The following is a 21,208-nucleotide window of genomic DNA, read 5'->3' on the forward strand; positions in this document are numbered from 1 at the left end:
CGAGTTCAGGGTCTGTTATTTATTTACATAAAAACACTGACTAGTGCCACAGTTCCACCCCGAGCAAACAGCAGCTGCCTGTGCAGGCCAGGCTGTGTTTGCACACCTGTGTACTGAGAGACCTCCCCCACTTTGCTCTGGGAGCTGCAGGGGAGGGAGGAGCAGCCCCGAGAGGCTGAACTTGGCTCCCAGGTCCTCTCGCCCCTGCTGGGGGAGTGCTGCTGGCAGCTCCTGTCGCTGCCTGCTTGCCCCTTCCTTCTGCCTCAGGTGAGTGAGCTAAAAATACCCCCTACACCACATGCAAGGAGACCCTACAGACCCTGCCGGGCCCAGGGCGGCTCTGGAGCTGCAGCCTGGTCACAAACTCCTCTACTCTAGTGCCGGGCAGCCGGGACATGCCGGGTGTGCTTTGGCTCTCGGGGGGCCGGGGCTGCCTGGGGAGATCCCTGCCCCCAGAGCCGGGCGGGGGTGGGAGGAGCGCATGCAGCTGGAGCGGCCGCCGGGCAGGACGGAGGTGCTGATAAGGGTGGGGTGCTGCTGCCAGGCCTCTCTCTGTGCTTAGAGACAGCTCTGCCTCCCCTCGGGAAGGGGCTTTGCCACGGGGCTGGAGGGAGCTGTGAACCACATGGACACCTGGTGGGTGGCACTGCCCTGTCTCCTTGTCGCTGAGCCCCTTCCTGAAAGTGCCACAAAGGCTGTGCTGCATCCCCTGAGGGCACCGTGGGCTGCCTGGGTCCCCTCCTGGGCTCCCATCCCAGCACATCCCTGCAGCCAGGCACCCTCTGCACTGTGGGACTGGGCTGGGCACCTCCAGCAGTTGCTGGGGTTGCTCCAGGTGAGAGGGGCCTCGCTCACACCTGGAGCACAATGGGGTGCAGAGCGATGCCTTCCACTCCTGTGCACTGCAGGGCAGCTCCCACGCAGCGTCTGGGGCCCGGGCCCACCTCCCCTGTGCCCCAGTGTCACCAATCCAACTATTCCCAGTGAGGAGCAGAGCTGGGGGCAGTGGTGGCAGCTCTGCGCGGGAGGGAGCCGGGGCTAACACATACACACCACCGGCGGAAGCGAGGGGAGGGGCGATGCACACGCGGACACGGACGGACAGACGGCAGCGGGGCGGAGCCGGCGGCGTTCCAGCGGCTCCCGGGTGCCGTTAGCACATGCGCTTGTACGTGTAGATGTAGGCCTTGCAGTTGGGACACGTGTGTGTCACGTCCTTGAAGTCATCGAACAGGCAGGGGATCAGGCAGCAGCAGAGATCACACCTGGAGCACAGGGAGAGGCAGAGATGCTGAGCTAGGGCAGCCCCGGGGGACGGGGTTCTCTCTGGGCCATGGGCAAGAGACATAATTGGAGGGGCTGTCACCCCAGGAACCCCTCTGCTGCTCCAGTGCCACCTCTGTGCCAAGATCCCCACCCTGCGCAACAGCTCAGCCAAGGCCACCAGCACTGGGGCTACCCAGGACCAGGCTGAGCACCCAACACGAGGCCCCAGCTCTGCTTGCAGCACCTACCCCACGAAGCAGCAGAAGAAGCCCAGAAGGAAGCTCATGAGCCCAATCTCGTAGGAGATCTTGGTGGTGATGGCTTGCTGGCAGTGGGGACACACTGTCTGCACGGGGGCACCCTGGAAGATCTCTCCCTGCAGCACTGTGACTGTGGTGGCAGCTCCCGGTGGGACAAGCACTGTGGCCGTGTGGCCACCAGGAGAAGGGTAGGGGCCTGGGGCAGGGTAGTAGCCCATGGGGGGGTGAGGGCCTGGGGGTGGGTAATATCCTGCTGTGAATGAGAAACACAAACAAGTGAGCACCTTTGTACATGGCAGGAGAGCCCAGATCCTTACTGGGGAGGCCCCCACCCTGCTGCAACACCTCCCTTTGAGTACAGCCTTGGGGCCAGCCCTGCCACAGGCACTGTGCCTCCCATCCCATCCCATCCCTCTCTGTAAGCTCCAAATGGCAGCCCCAACCCCCTCTTGTGTCCCCCCAGGGCACCAGGAAGCCAATCCCCACCCCCTGTCCCCCAAGCCCCTGCAGGACTCACCTGGTGGCACATAGGGCCCAGAGCCATCCGTGGGCATGTGGGGGGGTATGAACCCCGGCTGTGAGGGGGGCTCATATGGGGGGGGTCCGAACTCAGGAGGGGGGATAGGAACCCCCTGGGGCTGTCCCACCACTGGGGTGACACCCTCTGAAAGGAAACACAGTCAGCAGCCAAGGAGGCAGGGAAGGGAGGCAGGGAAGGGAGACAAGAGGTGGGGGGCAACCCCATAAGCCACATCTTCCTCTGGGCCACAAGAAACCCAAATTCACCCCACAGCAGGGAGCAGTGCCAGGCTTTGAGCTGGGAGTGTTCCTGCTCTTGTCATTGCCCCTAGGACCCTTCCTGCCTCCCCCAAGGGTGACACGGGGACAGAGGGAGGCAGGCAGTCCCAGGGAACCCACACTCCTTGGGTGCTGTGTGGCAGTGCCACCCCCCAGTACCTGGTGCAGAGGGGGGGCCATGCTTCTCTTCTATCAGCGGTGCCGAGGGGCCCCCCGGGTAGGGAGGGGGTGGGTCGTTGGACATTGCTCAGGCAGCCCTGCAGGGACAGAAACCTTTAGGTGACAGCAGCCCTTGGTGCCACAGGCACATGGAGCTGGCGTGGTGCTCGGGGATGGAGGTGACAGGTAAAGGAGGGGCCAGGGCTGGTGCCACCACTGCAGCAGCCTCAGCTTCCCCCCCAGGCAGAAGCAGGGGCACGGTCACAAAGCTGGACAGGCTCTGACCAGGCAGCAACTCCAAGGTGTAAAATCTTCCTGCCAGCTCCATGGGGCTTCCCTGTAAAGCCCAGCTGGTGCACAGCAGCCCATCAGGACAGCTCTGGACTGCGTAGCCACGCTCCAGGCCAGTGCTGGGCTGGAATGTGCCATGCCAAGACTTGGCTGCATCACTGGGGTGCCAAAGGTGGGAAAGAGCTGCCCACAGCCCCCCACCTCCACCCTCAGTGACACAAGGCTGTGCTCTGAGGGATGGCAGGACCCCTGCCCTGAGCCTGAAGTGTAAACTACATAACAAAGGATGCAAACCCACAGAACAGTTCTAAATAAATCTCTCAATAAACCCAGTGAATTAAGGTAAGACCATATTTAACAGCTGGAGCTGTTACTTTACATGGGGTGGAATTTACCTGTCCTCTTCCCTGCAGAACAGCTCAGAGGCCTTGGCAGCTGAGAGAAGCAGCTCCTCTGAGCAGTGTAGTTTGGAAGGTGACTTCTTCCACCGAGTCTGTGTCAAAGAAGACAGCAAGTGAATTACAGAGATGGAGAGGAGGCACAGCTGTAGCATTGTCCTGGCTGCCACACCAAACCCCTTCTCTCCCCCATGCCCCCTCAGTGGCAGGCATGAGGCTCTGTGTCCCTGGCACGTGGCAAAGCCCCACTGACACGCTCTGAAATCCAAGGAAGTGCAACAACATCAAGAAACCTGACTTCTCCATTTCCAGTGGCTCAGTTATAGCTGGTAGGATGTGACTAAATTGGGAAATACAAGTGAGAGGCTGCTCACTCAGTGCTTGGGACAGCTGCCATCAGGCATGGGACAGGGTGACACTGCTGTCAGAGCCCAGGGAGCAGTGCTGGGAGCTCCATCCTTCACCCCAACGGGCCAGGAGCAAATGTGACTCTGCTTGTCCCATTTGCTGCACCAGAGCCACGTGCTGGGCAGCCAGCCCAGAGCATGCCAACCTCCCCAGCATGGCACAGGCACCAGGCCAGGCAGACAGTGCTGCCCCAGCCCTGCATTGCAGGTGTGCCCACAGAAGTGCCCGTGGGGCTCAGCCACCTCCACCTGCAGCTGCCAGGTCAAACAGAGCCAAAGACTTGGCAAGCAAGGCAGAAGGGCCCATCCCTCCCTCACCTGCACGGCTTGGCTTCATTCTACTCCTTTTTTTTTCCTGCTTCATGCTCCCTGCCACCCAACAGCCTCCTGCTAGGTAGCAGGAAATTTAATCAGTCCCTGGAGGAGCACCTGACCTGTTGCTGCTCCCAGAGGAGCACACTGATCCCCCCAGGAGCTGAGCAGATTCCTGGCACAGGGTCTCCCCCAGGATGTCCAGATTTCCTCATTAGAATTTCTCCCCCAGAGTTGAAGCCAGACACCTTCAAAGAGTAACACCAGGGCAGCTGGGGGTCATCTTCCTCCTGCTTCTCACTCCAGTTTCTTCCTTAAGAACCAGGCAAGCAGAGTTGCCATGGCAGAGAGCATTTCCAGGCACACTGCAGAGCCTGCCTTCTCCTTCTGTGACCTACAAAGCTCAAACTGGGCCGTGCTCCTTTTAGCTCAGTGGGGATGTGAAGAAAAGGAGGGTTTATTCTTCTCAAAGTGCCAACTCTGTACATCCAGGAGCCTCAGACCTTCCTGTGCCCATGCCTGCAGGGTTTCTGGATGAGCCCAGCCTAACCAGAGCATCCCAGAGTCATTACCTGGGGACACCAGCCTGCCAGGGAGCTTTCCTTGCCCTCACAGGCCAACTGTGCCCACAACAGATCTCCTCCCATTCCTGCTCAGATGCTGCTTTCCCATTATAATCTTTCAACACTCCCCAGCCTCACTCCCCCCATCAAAGCAGCTGGCAAGAAAAGGCAGGAGAGGAGGAGTCCTCACCTGCCACTCCATCAACACCCATCAGATGAAGCAAGAGCCCCAGAGTGAGCCATGAATGCTGCCACCCTGCCCAGGAGGGTGCCAGCCCTGGGTCCCAGAGCCACACGTGCCCTGGGATGAGGGAAGCTGTGGGATGCAGGGCTCTTCTGCCTGTACTTGGCAGGCTCAGTTGCTCCTAATGCAATATTCTGCTTATTAAGAGAGATCTGTAAAGAGCAAGATGTTGGCTGTGTGCCCTTCCCAGGAGGAAAATAAAGCCTGTTGCTTTTAAGCCTCTTAGAAGCTGTTTCTCTCCTGTGCTTTCTTTCATCTTAATGTGAGCAGCACAAAACTCAGCCCATTTCTGACAGAGAGCTCTGTGGGATACCGGGGGCACTGGGCTTCCCCCTGGCACTGAGCTGCCCCAGGGCATCCCTCACCCCCCTGGCACTGACAGCCCTGCAGTATTCCAAAATTAACAGGTTTAAGTTCAAGATCTGATGGAATCACCAATGTCTTGTGCAGGTCCTTTGGAGCAAGGACACACTGCAAGATCCTGAGACTCAAAAGGAGCTGGTTATCATAGAGGATGGAGGGAGCAGATGCCATTTCCAGCTACAAATGCAGATTAGCTCTTCTCAACCGGAAAAACAGCTTTTACTGGTTTCCTCTGCAAACTAGAGAGGATAAATCCACTATGGAACCAGAATCATCACAATCAGATAAACACAGAAGACAGGCAAAGGACCCCCATGTTCCCCAGGGAACTGATATTTGCTAAAGAAAATGAAAAAGAAAAGATTCCCATTAACTTGCTGGGGCACAGCAGTGTGACAGACAGCCAGGACAGCACAGCTCCATCACAGCCTCCACGCAGAAAGGGCTTGGCCCACCCTGGCCTCAAGCCATGTGTCCTCCCCTGGCTCTGTGATCCCTGACCTCATTCCAAGCAGCTTTTGGGTAAGATAACAGCAGATTTCCAGGTCCCCTGCTCAGATCACAGGGCAGCTCTCAGCCCCAAGAGGTCTGTCTGAGGCTTCTCACACAGCCAAAGCACCGTGGGGCAGCACCCAGCCTGCCTGTGGGAACACAGAGCTTTCTAATCCACCTCCTTCCTGTGCTCAGCAGCCCCCAGCTCAGCTAAAGAGGGACTGTAAAATGCCAGAATGGTTTGGGTTGAAAGGACCTTACAGCCTATCTCATTAAAACATCCTGCCATGGCAGGGACACCTGCCACTGTCCCAGGCTGCTCCCAGCCCTGTCCAACCTGGCTTTAGATACCGCCAGGGATCCAGGGGCAGCCACAGCTGCTCTGGGCACCCTGTGCCAGGGCCTCCCACCCTCACAAGGAAGAGTTTCTTTGCAATTTCCAACCTAACCCTGCCCTCTGTCAGGGTGAAGCCATTTCCCCTTGTCCTGTCATTCCAGGCCCTTGTCCAGAGGGCATGGATCAATACCCCAAAGCCCCTGGTTCCCATCACTAACTTGTTCAAAACTGATACAAAGCAACTTCCACCAGTGATGAGAGGAGCTGGTGTGTCAGGGTCCAGCATTCCATGCTGGCTGTATTTCCCTCTGTTACATCACTGCAGAAACAGTTTGGGATTCCAACATGGCAAGAGGAAAGGTCTGCACATCCCACCTGCTTTCCAAACAGATAAGGTGGGCACCACTCATCAAAAACAACTGGTGTGCAGTGGGACCAGGGAATATTGTGCCACCAGAACAGCTCCTAACACCATAAACCAGATAATGCCACAAAGAGGATGGACACAGATAATTCAGATTTGGTCTGCTCATGCCATTCTTCCCCAGCAGCAGCTGTTTGTGCTTCAAGCTGCCTCCTCACAGATGAAATCTTCACGGGTGGGACAAACCTGGCAAGGGCAGAGCAGATGCTGGCAGGTCCAACTCACATGTGAGCCCTGATGGTGCAGTGCTGGCCCCAGCAGCTCTGAGTCAGCCTCAGAGCAGCAGTGAGATCCATCCCACAGCTGACACAGCCTGTGCTGTCCTTGCTCCTGCTGCACTTGGGACTGAGATGCACAGCAATTCAGCTTTGCTTCTTCCATGGGAGCAGTGCCTCCAGCCCCTGAGACAGGAAGCAGCATTTGTTCATACTCAGCCACGTTCAGTGACGTTGACACTTCAAAAGCTGCTGCTGCACATTTTTGGAGCTCTTCCTCCATGAAAAAAAAAATCTTCTGATATTTGAAAAAGGAAAAAAACACACTAAAATTCAATGAATAAATAAGAGAAAATTTACGAGCCCTTTCAGCCTCACTGCACATCAAAAAGATGCCGATTGCAGCTTCCAGGCTTTTGGAAATACAGCTTTAAAATCCAAGAGTCCTGAAGATGCTGGTTGAGCCCAGCATTTAGAAATGCTTTAGAAATAGGAACAGCATTGTGGCCAACACCATCCCAGCTTTCCTGGCCCCAGGAAAGATACCTGTGTGCCACAGGTTATGTTCTCCTGAAACTGGAAAATACTGAGACTAGGAAGGCACAAAAGGCCAGTCAGATGCTGGCAAAATGTCATTTGAGCCAAAGTCTGTTACTCTTCAAAAGAAGCTTTAAGGGGCAGCAAGGAGGGAGAACCGAGCAGGGTGTGCTGAGGGGGACAGAGCCATACCCTGACTCTGTCAATCCCAATTGTCCTCCTGCACAATGGCATTCCTGAACAGCACCTCCAAACCTAGCCTGGAGCTGCACATTCCCTGGGTTACACCTGTGCCTAGAGCTCCCAGAGATGTTGCCCTCTGCCTGTGCCCAGAGCTCCCAGGGATGTTGCTCTCTCCGTGCAGTGCCCAGAGCTCACAGGGACGTTGCTCTCTCCGTGCAGTGCCCAGAGCTCACAGGGACGTTGCCCTCTGCCCGTGCAGTGCCCAGAGCTCCCAGGCTTTGCCCTCTCCATGCGCATGCCCGCTGGCACAGCGTGCAGGGACGTGGCTCAGCTCCCACCACGCGCAATCCCACCGGACAGCTCTTACCTCCAAAGGAAAGGCAGCATAAATCTCTGCTGAACAAGCACTATCAGTGGTTATTTCTGCCTGGTTTTTATGCAGAACAACAAAAAGATGTTTTCCATGCAAACAAGCCAAAGCTCCCCCTCAGCTTTGCCTCTTCCCATGCGCATTTGCTGCCCCCAGCCTGCACACCACCTCCCCGGAACAAGGAGGGGAGGAATAAACAGCACAGAGTGCTTCAGCCTCCTTCAGAGAGAAGGATGTCCTGGCAATCCTTGACCATGTACCCAGTCCTTTAACCTTGGCAGCACCTCCTCAACTCCTCATCCTGGTCTCAGCCAAGGCAGCAAGAGGGCGCATGCCTGCAACGCTCTGCAGGGCGCCGATGGAAACAGAAACCCAAGTGAAGGATTGAAGGAAAGGTCTGTTCTTTTTCTGAGCAACTCAACTGCGTTTTCCCAAGTCCAAGTCACTGCCAGGAAGCACAAACCCACTGTTCAAGAACAGCCAGGCTGCTCCCAGAACAGCAGATTCTTCCACACTTCTGCACTAAGATTTCAGCTGCAGAAAACTGCTTCTTCCAGGAGGGTCAGGCTGTTCCTTCAGTGTAGGCACAGAAAGCTCAGATGGCAAGGCAGGCCAGCAGCTCTCCTTTAAAACAAAGGAATGCTGGAGAAGAAGGTTTTTCATCATTTGAACCAGGTATGTCAGACAGCCAAAGCTCCCTAATCTGCTCTCCAGTGTGTCAATCTCCAGAGGAGCTTCCCCATCACAGTAGTTTACCTGGGGACCTTGCACATATTTGACCTTCTGTGTGCCACCATCACCCAGCAGACAAATCACCTCAGAGCAGGATCCTCGCTGGCAGCCAGGTGCTGTATCCAAAGCAAGATTTCTCAGGGCATTAAATCCAAAGCACAATCAGATAATCCCCACAGCACAGCCCCGGCTCAGCTGTCCTCGGCCAGAGATTCAAATTACCACTTCCAGCAGCTCCTCCGCATGGATATCAGAAAAACCAGACACAAAATCCTCCTTGCTTAAAACAAGGAGGCTTCATCTGCAACTCCCACAAAGGGTTAAGTGAGGGAGGAGCGCCTGCAGGACCTGCTGCCGCCTCTGGGATTCTCTCCAGGGCTGTTCGCCTCCTCCGGATGGGCTGACCAAGCGCTCTTGGCTCTTCACACTGGGGCTGCAGAAACAGCCTTGCCACGACCTGCTTAACCTAAATATTTAAAGAAAAACCAACCAAAATGAAAAGAACAAACTGGGCTAGCTCGTTCTCTCTGCTGTTGGCTCCCAAGACGTGCCACACAGCTCTGGGAAGCATCCCGTGCTGGCAAGAGCTCACGGTGACATCCAGGAGCCAGGAGGGGATGCAAGGGAGGAGGGGTCACAACCCCACACTTCAAAACTGGACCCCAGCTCTTCAACGTGTCAGGACAATGGGGAAAGTTGAGGTGTAGACAGAGCACTCTGCACTAACAGGGCAGCTGAATTTGGCCCCCAAAAGCCAGTTTTGTGAACATGGAGCAAGGAGGGAGCACACTGCAGCCGGGCTGCCCCACAGGCTGCCACTGTCCCATCAGGAGGTGCTCACTGTTCAGACCCTTCCAGCAGGTGTCCCGGCTGCACTGGAGAAGACAGGCTGCAAAAAACCAGATGCACTCATGGATGTGATTAAAGCAACATTAAAGATAAAGCTGAGCTCCTCTACATCCTACCAATGTGCTCCAGAGAGATGAGAAAAGGAGGGTGCTGCAAGCCAAATCCCTGGGGAAGCAGAGAGCTTTTCCATGAGATTTTCACTGCAGTTCACAAAGAATCCAAGCTAACACTTGATAACATCCATGGGAAAGCATCCAGTGATAGCAGCAGCTGTTGCCTCCAGTCCTCTGTATCTACTTAATTTCCCCCCTGAGAGGATACATCCTGCATTACATCATCCCTTTGATATCTGTTAATAATGGTGATAACACAACCTGCCAGAATCTCAAGCAACTAAACCCAACATCTACTCCAACAGCATGATTTAATGTAGCATGAAACACAACTGTGCCACAAGAATAGCTGTTCATTTAAACAAGCAAACTAAAATACCCCAGCTCAAGAAGCTTAACAGCAAGCAGAAGCCTCAGGAGGTTAGGAGAAGATCCACAGCTCTTAAGCACAGTCACAGATCCGAGCTCACCTCTGAGGGCAGCCCAGAACAGAGGCTTAAGGATGAGTTAGGAAGGGATCAAAGGCAGAACTGTCAGTCCCTCCCACTCCCAGCACTCATGGTTTGGAGACGGGGCAGCCTGGAGGCTCTCCATGGAGCATCCCAGGTCATTCCCAGGCACCAAGTACTGCTCTTCAGTTACCTACACAAAAAAGCATCTCCTGCTGTCAGCATCTGCTGCCTTTCATTTGGGGGACAGCAGCACAGAGCAGGTGAATATACAATGAGTACCCACTATGTCTCACAACAAACCCCAGGGTTTTACAGAATCCCTTTCCAACATCAAACTAAAAATATTATTTCTTTAAACACTCATTCTTTCATTTCTCCCTCCTTCTACAGAATTTTTTGAGAAAGTCAAATAACACAGCTACATCACTGCTGAATCAAACTGAGTACATGTGTGACGTCCATTAAATGACACAGAGAGCTCTGAGGGAGGAGGAAATTAGAATCAGAGCTGATCAGCAGTTTTGCATTTCAGTTGCAGAATTAATCAGAGCCCAAGAACGTATTCAGAATTCCCTTGCAGATTTTGCAACACAATGAAATAATTTTGAATTCATTGGTGGTGATTCCAGAGCCATTTTCGAGTGCTGTACAAAACATATGCCAGGCACTGAGGTTTCCTCATCCGAGGAGAGCAGCAGCTCACTGTAGCACTGTTCCAGTCTCCAGCAAGAGCATTTCCCATGCTCACAGATCCCCCTGCCTCGGCGCCAGAGAAGCTGCTGACACTCAGATTTAACTGGTACAATGTCACCTTGCACTTTTTCTAAGGACTAGTGAAAAGTGCTCTGTGTCACTCGGTTTTATGTAAGGCCAAGGCTCACTCTTTGCAAAGGAGTGTGGCTTGGGCTTCAGCAGGACTGTGTGTGTAAGGCCTGAGATCCCTCCCGAGTCCCACTGCCAGCAAGGAGCACCCACACACATCCCAAGATGTGCACTGGAGGAACTCTTCCATGCTGAGGTTGTTCCTGTCACCACACTCACTTCCTTGCTCCCACAGAACTTCCCAGTTCCAGACTGGGACATCTCCTGGAGTTGCCCAGGGCCACAAGCTTGGGGCTGGATTGTCCCATGGCACTTGGACAGGAGAGGGCACCTGGCACTGCCCTGCTCCCAAACCCAACTCATTTGAGCTGCTCAAAGACTGATGACGATGTCCCAGAGGGGAAACCCCTTGGATTAATCAACAGCCACTGAGTGTGCCCAGTGCTGGGCACCCCCAAGTTACACAGAGCTCCTGCCATCCCCAATTCTTCCTCCAGGTCCCACCAGACTTGGCTAGTCCACATTGACTTCCAGGTCCAGTAAAATAATTTTCACTCCTCCATGACTGTGGTTTCAATTTGCAGCACCAGTTCCTGCCAACTCCTTCATAACCCCTTCCCCAAAGCTCCTGCTGAAAATCTGGGACAGAGCTGGACTCCAAGCAGCCCTAACCCACAGAACACCCCTCCCCAGATCCCTGCTCTGGGCTCTTCCAAACCCTTTCTCTGTCACGGCAACACCTCACTGCCTCGCTGCTCCAAGAAAAGCATTGCTGCTCAGGGGTTTGGAGCAGTCCTGAGGCAGGGTCACTGCTCCCCCAGCAGAGGATGGGACAGGGGAGATTCAAGCCCATAATAGCAGGATGCCCTCGGGGCAGGTAAACAGCTCAGCTGCTCAAATCCTCTCCTGAGCCTGAGGAAGACAGAGCAGCTGCCACAGTTACGACACTAAACCGGCTGGGAACTGTTTCCTCTCACATCAGAACAGCTCAGCAGGCAGCTCCAAACTGAGCTCCCACCACGCTAAACCATCCTGAATCATGGCAAGGAGAGTCTGAAAGGCTAAATTAACACCCCTGTGGCAGCCACGAACTCTGGGGGAAACCTCTGCTCCCAAAACACAAATATGCTCCAGATGACACCTCTGTGGAAGAGCTGCAACAAGCCCAGGGAAAGAGCTGGTATTTAACACCAGGAAAGGGTCTCTAGTCCCTGCCTGCTCAAAGCCTACGTGAAGGTTTTGGAGGAGCTGAGTGGTCCCAGCAGTGCAGGTGGGAAGGACAAGCTGAGGCTTCAGCACAGGCCCAGCCTCCTTCAAGCACTTCCTGATACAGCACAAAGCAGAATAAAGGCATTTAGTTAATTAGGAGACAAACCAAAGATGCATCTTAGAAAAGGGCTGTATGCACACACCAGCAGCAGCTTTTTTTCCAGAGCTCAGCTAAAAACACAAGCCCAGAAGAGTGGGTAGCAGCCAAAATCCCATCCTCACTGCACTCCTCTACTCCATATTCCAGGCTTTATCCTCCCCTCCAACACATGGATTCAGCTTCCCTCCTGCCATGAGCTGGGTGACTGGCACTCCTGAGGAGCTCAAAAGCATCCCAGGTTGGAGTCACTGCAGCAGAGGTACAGCTTTGGCTCTAATCCATGATTTCCTCCCAAGATGGAGCTGCACTGAATCCCATGGGTTCCTTTCCCTTCTTTAAAAAAAAAAGCTTTAAAATTAAATGCTTTAAAAGGAAATGCTTCTCATTTGGAGAAATAATCAATAAATTCTACCAGGCTGTTTTTCATTCATCCCCAGCCAGAAATCTAATCTCCTGTTAACAGCACAGCCCTGAACACATCATTTATCTGCTGCGGGTACCAGCACGCGCAGATTTTACAGCTGGAGAGAGTGGGGCTGCCTGCATCACGACCACTAATTTATTCTCAGAAAGGCTAATTTAATCTGGCAGTGAATGTTCTCAAAGCCTCCTCACACAGAGCAGCTTTTCTCTTGGTTGGCTTAACAACAATACAGCATATCCAAAAACGTGGAGGGATGCTAAGGAAGAACACTGCCCCTGTGTTTTGAGCCCTCTAGTCTGAGAAATTTCTCTGGGCAACTACAGGCTTTGAGAAAACATAGAGTCCCTCTGGTTTTTTAAAAAGCCAACTGTATTTTCAAGGCAAATATACAACAGTTTAGGCTATTTCCCCCTCACATACAACTGTGGCTTGACAGAAAGAGTTGGGCTCTTAATAAAACTAAACCCCAGCAAAGGTTGTTCAGTATTAGACAACTCATTCACTTCCAACTGCACATCAAGAGCAGCAGCCAGCACACCTGGCCTGGGGGTGCTCCCTGCCACAGCAGGTGACTTTCCCCAGCCCACACTACAGGAATAAACTTCAGAGCAAATCCAAAAGCTTTTTGTTTAAAAAGGCTGGGTATAACTGCACCATGAAGCATTTCAGAAAGAGCATCCTTCAGCTTCCTAGCCTCTGCCATCTGCAGGGGGACAATAAATAAGCCATCAGAAAGGGGTTTTTTCATTGTTTTTAAATTCTAGGTGGTATTTTCCCTTTACTTGTCACAGTACACACAAAGGCAGAATGTACCCACAGCCAGGCTGGGCCACCTGACCCTCTATGGATGTGGCACCACGTGCTGGTCCTCACCTGGATCTACCCCTTGCCCAGGAGACCACTGGAGAGCCAAGCACAGCTCCTTGGAGTCACAGGGGCTACACCAAGGCAGATTGAAGCTTTACAATAGACAGAGCCATGGCAGTCTAACCCTCCATGCTCAGGACTGCTCCCACCATCCTGCTGGGAAAGAGAAGCTGCTGCTGTGCAGGCCTGGATCACGTCTGAGAGGGCTCCAAAAACGTGCCCCAGATGACATCCAACAATTTAGGACAACTCAGTAATGTGGGGAAAAGGCAAAAATCAGAGGGAAGCGGAGCATTTATGCAGGCCACAGAAGAAATAGAGAAGAAAGCAACACAACACTCCCCTTGTTTCTATCTGTCAGGAATTGCTGTCCCAAGAATAGCCTATTCAGAAACCAGGAAACTCAGAGAGCAGCAGGGAAGGGCTGAGTCATGGCCATTTGGAAAAAAAAGAAACAGCCCACAACAAACCAACCCAAAAGGGAAGGAGAAAAACCATGGGACAGCAGCTGTTCCGGGTCTTGGAGATATGAACAAGTCAATACAGAACATATTAGTCAATCTTTATTTTCAAAAGCTCTGCAAACAAATGGCACTGCCATTAAATTCATCTGACCCTCCCTCTGCTTGTGGGAAGCAAATTGTTGTACCAGGAAAAGTTGCTGGTGCTTCCCAGCACCAGCCCCTGGCTGCCAGGACACAAATTGCTCCCAGTTTATGCCCTGGTTTTTGTTCCTCTGCAGCATTAGCATCCAAAAGATTTACAGGCTGGGCTTCCCTTTGGAAAAGCACATCCATCTCAGGGATGCCATTAGCAGAGGGTGAGGAGCCATTTCCCTTCCCCACAGTGGAAGGAAGGTAAAACACACTTGGATGGGCTTCTCACAACTCTGTGAACAGATGAGCCAAAGCCAAGAGCTCCCATCTCACATCCAGCCTCAGCACAGCCTGTCTGGCCCCCAGCAAAACTCTTCCCACATGACAATCTTTGTTCTGTGACCTAAATCAAATCAATTGCACAATAATTCTCCCCAGGACAGTAATCTTGTTCACTCACCCATCATCTGAGAGATTACACCTGCTCTCCAGCTGTGGGGCTCTGGGAGGAGTGATTTCTAAGCCATGAGGGGATTATTTTTCATACAACTCCTTGATGATCCCTCACAAATCAGGGAAGGGAGAGTGTCTATCTGTTGTAACATGGCATCCCCAAAAGGGGTAATAATTAGCATTGACTCCATGCTGCTCAGAAGGCTGATCAATCACTTTATTTTACTATACTCATTAAGAAACCCATGGCCCTTAGAGACACTCACAATACAAGTGGACCCAGTTGGTCCTTGAATCCAAACACCAGTAGCCAGTTAAGAAACCACCCTTTGGTATACAAATCTCCATAACACATTCCACATGCTCACAACAACAGGTGCAGAAAGTGAGGATAAGAATTGTTTATCATTCTTCTTTTCTCTGATAATTCTCACAGCCTTCCCCAGGACAATGCCTGGAAAGGTTGTGCCTTGCTCTCTGTGGCCAGAGAGCTGCTGCCACATCTATATTTTTGCTCAAACAGCTGTGCTTGAAAATATATCTGGAAAACACCTTTTAATTCATTTTCTCTTGCCCTGTGAGGTACTGCCAGATTGAAGTCACAAAGGTAGGAAGTGGGAAGCCCCTCAGAGCTGCTGCCTGTGGGGAATAGGTCCCCAGAGGACAAAGCCTGCTGTTCCCAGCCTGTGGCAGATCACCTGTGCTCAGGTGTAACTGCTCAGCTCTTCCCAGCTCTGGGAATGGCTGGGAAAACCACAAGCCTTTCACATTTAAGCCCAACCTTGACACAAACTCCAGAATGACAGCTCAAGGAAACTGTCCCAAAGCAAACAGGCTCTCATGGTTCAAACTGTGAGTGAAATTCATTTCTCTGCTAAATGCAAGGAGCAAAGAAAGATGAAACACAGCTACAGCATGGGCTGATGTGCATGAATCACAGTAAGGTGTGATGGAATTTAGGATTGTAAGACAGAATGCAGGATGGAACAGTAAATGTGTAAGCTTAAAGCAGAATACTTCTTCCAAAACTGTTAACAGGGAGCCAGGCTGTTAGTGCAAGGTAGGGAAGATTTTCCTTTAAATGCAGAGACTGGGTATGAAAGAAGGTTGAGGAACATACACAGGAGAGACAGCTCAGGGCAGTGGGACCCCCATCTCAGCACAAATGCTTAATCCTAAAGATGTCTCAGGTTTTAGCTTTGAAATTTTTCAGATTCTATACAGCTTTAGTGTGTACTTCTGAGCTTCATATAAGGGGATAGTAAGCTCTCTTCACAGAGTAGGGAGACAAAACAATTCTTTCTCCAGCTGGGGACCCAAGGACAAATGATCCAAACCTCAGGCCCAAGAGCACAAACAATGTGGACTGAAGAGGGAAAAACAAGCAGGATGGGACTTCATAAGCTAAAGTTGTAACAGGACAATTAACTCCAATTTGCAAATGGAGCAGAACTTATAAAAGTGACAAACCCTGTGACCAGTTGTACATTTTGTGACTATTTTGGTTCATCTTGGGTGCAGCCCTGGCTGGGCTCTTGTGCTGCCCAAGGTGGCTCCATTGAGGCCTCTTAACAAATCCCTACTTTATTCTGTAACTCTGTCCAGCCTCTGCTCTAGGTCAGTTTTCACAAGCCATCACTAAAATCTATAGGAGAACTTGGTAATATTCCATTTTCTTATGTATAAAGGAGGGAAAGAATAGAACTATTACTAGTGCACAGTAATCTTACTAATCACAGTAAAAATGAAATATATTACTTAATTTGCACAGAAAGCCCCAGGTCAGCTCTTCATTCTCTGATGATCTCAGGCTCCATCATGCCAAGTGGTACAAAGTCAAACATGCACTGCCAGCAGCTGCTCTGCACAGTTCCTAAGATGTTAATCACATTGCCACCTTTTGGGGTTATTTCTTTTATTTTCTTACCCTCAGTGCAGGCCTGCTAAGAGAGCCCAGATTAAAGACAGCTGCACTCAAGTGCATCACATGGAGATGTGCAGCATGCAGCACTTTGCTCCTGCCTCCATCCTCCACCCAGACCATGACCAGAACAGGGCTCCTCTCAAACAGCTGTTTCTCACCATCACAAACACAAATTTAAGACTGAAGCCACAAGGCAGTTCAGAATTAAGGGGCCCAAAGCAAAACTGTAACAGCAGCCAAGAGCCTCCCTGAGTGTTTCATGCCAGACATAAAATCTGAGCTCCCCTTGCCTCAGAGACTTTATTCTGGTGAGAGAATTGATTGTGGTTTCCTATGGCAGCTGCTCCAATTGCATTCCCTTTGATCAGAGGAGGAGACAGATCCTATGCAGAGCATGTAAAGATCTGACACGGCTCGTGAAAGTGGCACTGCTCCTCTCCAGCTTTGGGAACAGCAGGAAAACAGTAAGGGAACATCACATCCCAAGGCAGAAGTTGTTCATTGTGTGTTTTTTGAAGGAAAAAGTGTACACAGACCTCTGTGTTTGCACACTTGTGTGCTCAGGTGCCTTGCTCTGAAACCTTCAGGAGAGATTGACTCCAGGCTGGAGTCCTTTGCCTGCATAAGAGCTCCAAAACCAGATCCTGGAAACAAAACCAACCAAAAACCTCCAGCATCTTGCAGAACCACTAAAGTTCCCACTACAAACCATTACTGTTCATCTACCAGGGAAAAGAGTAGTGCACAATTCAAGTCCTTTTGGGACATCACTGACTGCTGCTAAGAGCCACCAGGCATATCAGCATCTATTTGCTGATTCCTGACTCTCCTGCCCACTCTGTGCTCAGCACCTCTGCACAGCCCACTCTGGGACAACACCTTCTGAGAAGCTGGCACACCTGTCTAGAAGCTCAGCTATATTCAGTCCTGCTGCCTTTGTCATTATTTTAATCTCCATATTATGCAAATGCTATTTATTGCCTCTCTGGCTCACCTGGCAGCCACCAGCCTTTCCTGGAAAGGTACAGGAAAACTGTCACATGGTACAGAGACCTGCTAATAGTGGCAGGAAGAACCAGGCCCACTGCAAACCCCACAAAATCCACTATTTAAAAAAATTTAGGTTCTTTCAATCCAGGATAGTCTCTCCTGATTAAAGCAATCATAAGAAATCACATAAAGGGCTGTACAATGTAGCACAAACAGACACAGAACTCTGAATTTGATACTTCTCTTTACCCACAACCAGAAAACAAGCCTTGGATCAGAGCAGATACTAAGAAGTTTGTGTATTTTCTTCCAAAACCACTCATCCTCATACTGGATCCTTTAAACACATGCATTTATCTGCTAAATTCACATTTGAAAGGGAAAAGCTATATTCTTTTACATAATAAAATTACTTTCATCCCTTCTTTGGCTGTGTTAGTGAGTAAGACTGGCAGTGGCAACAGCTCTGCAGGTGCCAACACCGTGACAAGGACCCAAACTCCCCCCAAAACATACAGATGTTGTGGACAGGCTTTAGTCTGGGCCCTGCCTGAACATCCCTCAGCTACAGGAGCACCTCAGCTGTGCTCCCAGGATGTGTTTGCCCTCTGCGCTCCATCCAGAAGGAAGGCAGTGCCCATTGTGGCTTCCCAGGCACAGAAAGAGCTGATTTGGAAGCGACCTTCACAAACATGCTCATAAACCAACACCAGGTGCTGAGGGAGACATTCTCCCTCCCTTGGTAACTGCAGAGACAGAGCAGAGCAGGAACACAAGGAAGTGAGTTCCAGAACTGAATCTGAGGTACAAGACTTCTTGAGAAAACACAAGAAGCTCAGCACCATCTTCCATCTTATTAGGAAGGGTTCTGAAATCAGAGAAGCTCCCTCAGTGTGACCTGTCCCTGTCACACCTGTGGCAGGATGTTGTGGTACACAGGAGCACACACATCCCACCCCCAGCACCACCCTGAGCACACCCAGCCACCGCAGCTCCACCACCCCTGTAAGGGCAGCTGGGCAGGACTGACCACGTTTGCTCCACTTAGCATTGCTCAGGGACATCTGGGGACACTGCTCCATCCCCCTGCCCTTGTCACAGCCAGGAAGTCACCTCCTGCCTTCCTCCAAGCAGGAATTAGCTCCTCATGTAACACCTGAGGAGAACAGAGCAGGTACATGGCTAAACACTTCCAGGGATTTCCTGGGGCACTGGATGTCACCACAACACTGACACAGAGAAGCATTTGCGAGAGGGAAATTTGCAGCCTGTGCTTCCACACGAGTTTGTGTAGATCCTGAACGTGACTGAATGACAGACTGTGGTTATACACCATGCTATGTCTGTGTAATATTCACTGTAGTTTTCCCTGCTGCCTACTCCGGTCACACTCTGAAATCAGCAGGGCCCCTGCTGAAATTAAAGCCCCATTTTAAGTACTTTGAGTGAAGAGAACAAACAGGAGGCTCTTGTGCATATTCCCAAAGAGTTTCTCAGAGAGTTCTACATACAGCCCAAACCCATGAGCATTATAATTTAAAACATTGCTACTTAAAATCATTGTGCCTGACCTCATCTCTACCACCTGATATTTTAGGCTCAGCGTAGACCTGACAACTGCCAGTCCCCTCCCCGGTTCTCACTGGTGCAAGGAGACCACCTCAGAGCAGCTTTTCCTCTGGCTAAGGGGCACAAACCTACATTTGCAGGGACCTGGAGAAGGTTAACCTTGAGATTGGCTTATGTGGAGGATCCAGAGGACACTGGCATGGCAGTGTCCATCCCAGCCTGCATGTTCCCACTCCTCTACACAGCCCTGGAGCTCTCCCCAGGATCCCAGCCTCATTCCTCTCTTTAGCAGCAACCACCACCCCCTGTGCTTTTCCTAAAGCAACCAAACACTGCCTTACAGCTGCTACCCTCTGCCTTTCCAGTCCCCTTGGGAGGGAGAACCCAGATCTCACCATTTTAATGGTTAAAAACCCCACAACTTCCCGCTAATGTTTATTCCTTGGTGTTTGCTGCTGTGCCACACTGTGCCTTAACTGAAGGAGCTCTCTTCATTTCACACTGCCAATATCATCCTCACCATCATCATTTCTCTTCCTGCTTGTCAAGACACCTCAGCTTCTTTCTACTCCTCTAAAATGGGCTCATCATCCCCTGACCGCTGGGCGAGCTAGTCTCTCTCGAGCAGGGCTAACTGGAAACACACACACTCGTTCCTAGGCCTGTTTCCCTGCTCTCCCGGGATGTGCCTGGATCACACTTGCTCCTCTCTCAGCGGGATGTGTCTGGATCACATTTGTTCCTCTCCCAGCTGTGCCCTCCCTGCAGCCCCCGCCGTCCTCCCCGCCAGCCCATGACCTCGGCCGGGCAGCAGCGCTCGCCTTACACCGGGAAGTCTTTTCCCAAGTACACGACCTCGCTTTCCACCCGATTAAATTTCATCCCAGCCCTCCCGTCCCAACCCTTCCCGGCAGTGCTGAGGGCACAGAGCTGGAACTCTGTAAGATTTTAGCAGTACCCTGCGACACTTGGTCAGCGATGAAGGCCCGGCCGAGGCCAGGGCTGCCTCCCGCTGCTCCCCGGGCCCACGGCCCCATCCAGCCGGACCTCCCCGGCCCCGCAGCGAACGCTGCAGCCACGGCCGAGCACCGAGCCCTTCCCTCGGCCTGGTTGCTCCTCACAGAGTTAACCAGGGCTTGATTTCCATCCCTTTCCTTCCCAAGAACGTAGTGCTGGTCTTCTCCTGCCTGCGTCCCCGTCTGCGCTCAGTGTCCCCCCAGTGCCGAGTGTCCTTCCGTGCTCGGTATACCCCCTCCCGTTCTCAGTGTCCCCTCATGCCTGGTGTCCCCCCCCGGGCTCGGTGTCACCCCCTGTTCTCAGGGTCTCCGTCCGGTGTGACCAGACGGCCCCGCTGCTGGGCGGCCACCGCGGCCTGTCCGGGGCTGAGGGGGCCCGGGCCGCCTTCCCGCCGCAGCCCCCGGCCCCGCAGCCCCCCGGGTCCTGCCGGTCCCGCACCGACCCCCACCGCCCACAGGCACCTACCGGCTCCCAGCGGCGGCTCCGGCACCTGGCGGCGTCGGGCGGGGCGGGCCGGACTGGGCGGGCGGTGCCGCGGCGGGGCGGGCCTGGGCCGCGCTGGGCCAGCCGGGGGCCGGGCTGGGCCTGCTGCCGCTGCACTGGGCAGCCCCGCGGAGCCGCGGAGTCCGGGAATCACAGCGGGGTTTGTGCCGGAAGGGATCGTAAAAATCATCTCGTTCCATCCCCTGCCATGGGCAGGGACATCTGCCACCAGACCAGGCTGCTCCAAGCCCTCTCCAGCCTGGCCTTGGGCACTGCCAGGGATCCAGGGGCAGCCACAGCTCCTCTGGGCACCCTGTGCCAGGCACTCAGCCCCCTCTCAGGGAAGATTTCTTCTGTATATCTCACTTTAATTTCCCCTCTTGCAGTTTGAAGCCATTCCCCCTTGTTCTGTCATTCCATGCCCTTGTCCCCAGTCCCTCTCCAGCTCTTTTGGAGCCCCTTTAGGTCCTGGAAGGGGCTCTGAGGTCTCCCTGGAGCCGTCTCTTCCCTGTCCTGCGCATGGTGCCTTCCCTACCAGGTGTCCCAGCTGATGCCCCACATGATGCCCTGCTCTGGCCCATGTCCTGCCCCACACAGTGACATGCCCATGCCATGGATTCTGGTAGCCCCAGGACCAGGGAGCCTGTGGAACCACAAAGGCACCTTTCTGGCTCCAGTGGTCTTAGCTGCACTGCAGGGACTATTTAAAAGAGCAGTATTCTAACACAGCCACAGGTTTTCAATCACTTCTCACCTGCCCCTAGGGCTCCAGAGATACTTGCTCTGAGATTTAGGTGTGCTGAGTCCCATCCTGCCCTGGCAGTTCTGCCTGGGGGCACTCTGGGCTGGAGCACACAGCTCCCACTCCCCAGGCAGGAACAGCTGTATGCCTTGCAGGTTCCTCTTCTCTCCTCCCTGTGTCACAGTGA

The 21,208-nt window shown here is 52.8% G+C and overlaps 1 protein-coding gene across 2 annotated transcripts; it reads right to left on the reverse strand.

Annotated features, from left to right (window-relative positions):
* Nucleotides 1–4: 4 nt before the first annotated feature.
* Nucleotides 5–20,325, reverse strand: CDIP1 (cell death inducing p53 target 1). 2 transcript variants are annotated; one of them, XM_050980022.1, is made up of 6 exons: nt 20,262–20,325; nt 3,170–3,267; nt 2,484–2,581; nt 2,044–2,190; nt 1,515–1,776; nt 5–1,265 (listed from the first exon to the last, which is right to left on the reverse strand). In XM_050980022.1, exons 3-6 carry the CDS (start codon nt 2,566–2,568, stop codon nt 1,154–1,156), a joined length of 606 nt encoding a protein of 201 aa, XP_050835979.1. In that variant the 5' UTR covers nt 2,569–2,581; nt 3,170–3,267; nt 20,262–20,325; the 3' UTR covers nt 5–1,153. The 2 variants fall into 2 exon arrangements, with proteins under 2 accessions (XP_050835979.1, XP_050835978.1); XM_050980021.1 differs by having other exon boundaries at nt 1,515–1,779.
* Nucleotides 20,326–21,208: the final 883 nt, after the last annotated feature.

This window comes from Serinus canaria, chromosome 14, assembly GCF_022539315.1.
Source record: "Serinus canaria isolate serCan28SL12 chromosome 14, serCan2020, whole genome shotgun sequence".
Taxonomy (NCBI): Eukaryota; Metazoa; Chordata; class Aves; order Passeriformes; family Fringillidae; genus Serinus; species Serinus canaria.

What these genes read in the sequence shown, in the direction of transcription:
- CDIP1 (XM_050980021.1), bottom strand. Translation starts at nt 2,568, where the DNA reads ATGTCCAACGACCCACCCCCTCCCTACCCGGGGGGCCCCTCGGCACCG. An exon ending in TGGGCCCTATGTGCCACCAG is followed by an intron (nt 1,780 to 2,043) that starts GTGAGTCCTGCA and finishes TCTCATTCACAG; the next exon opens with CAGGATATTACCCACCCCCA. An exon ending in TTCTTCTGCTGCTTCGTGGG is followed by an intron (nt 1,266 to 1,514) that starts GTAGGTGCTGCA and finishes CCTGTGCTCCAG; the next exon opens with GTGTGATCTCTGCTGCTGCC.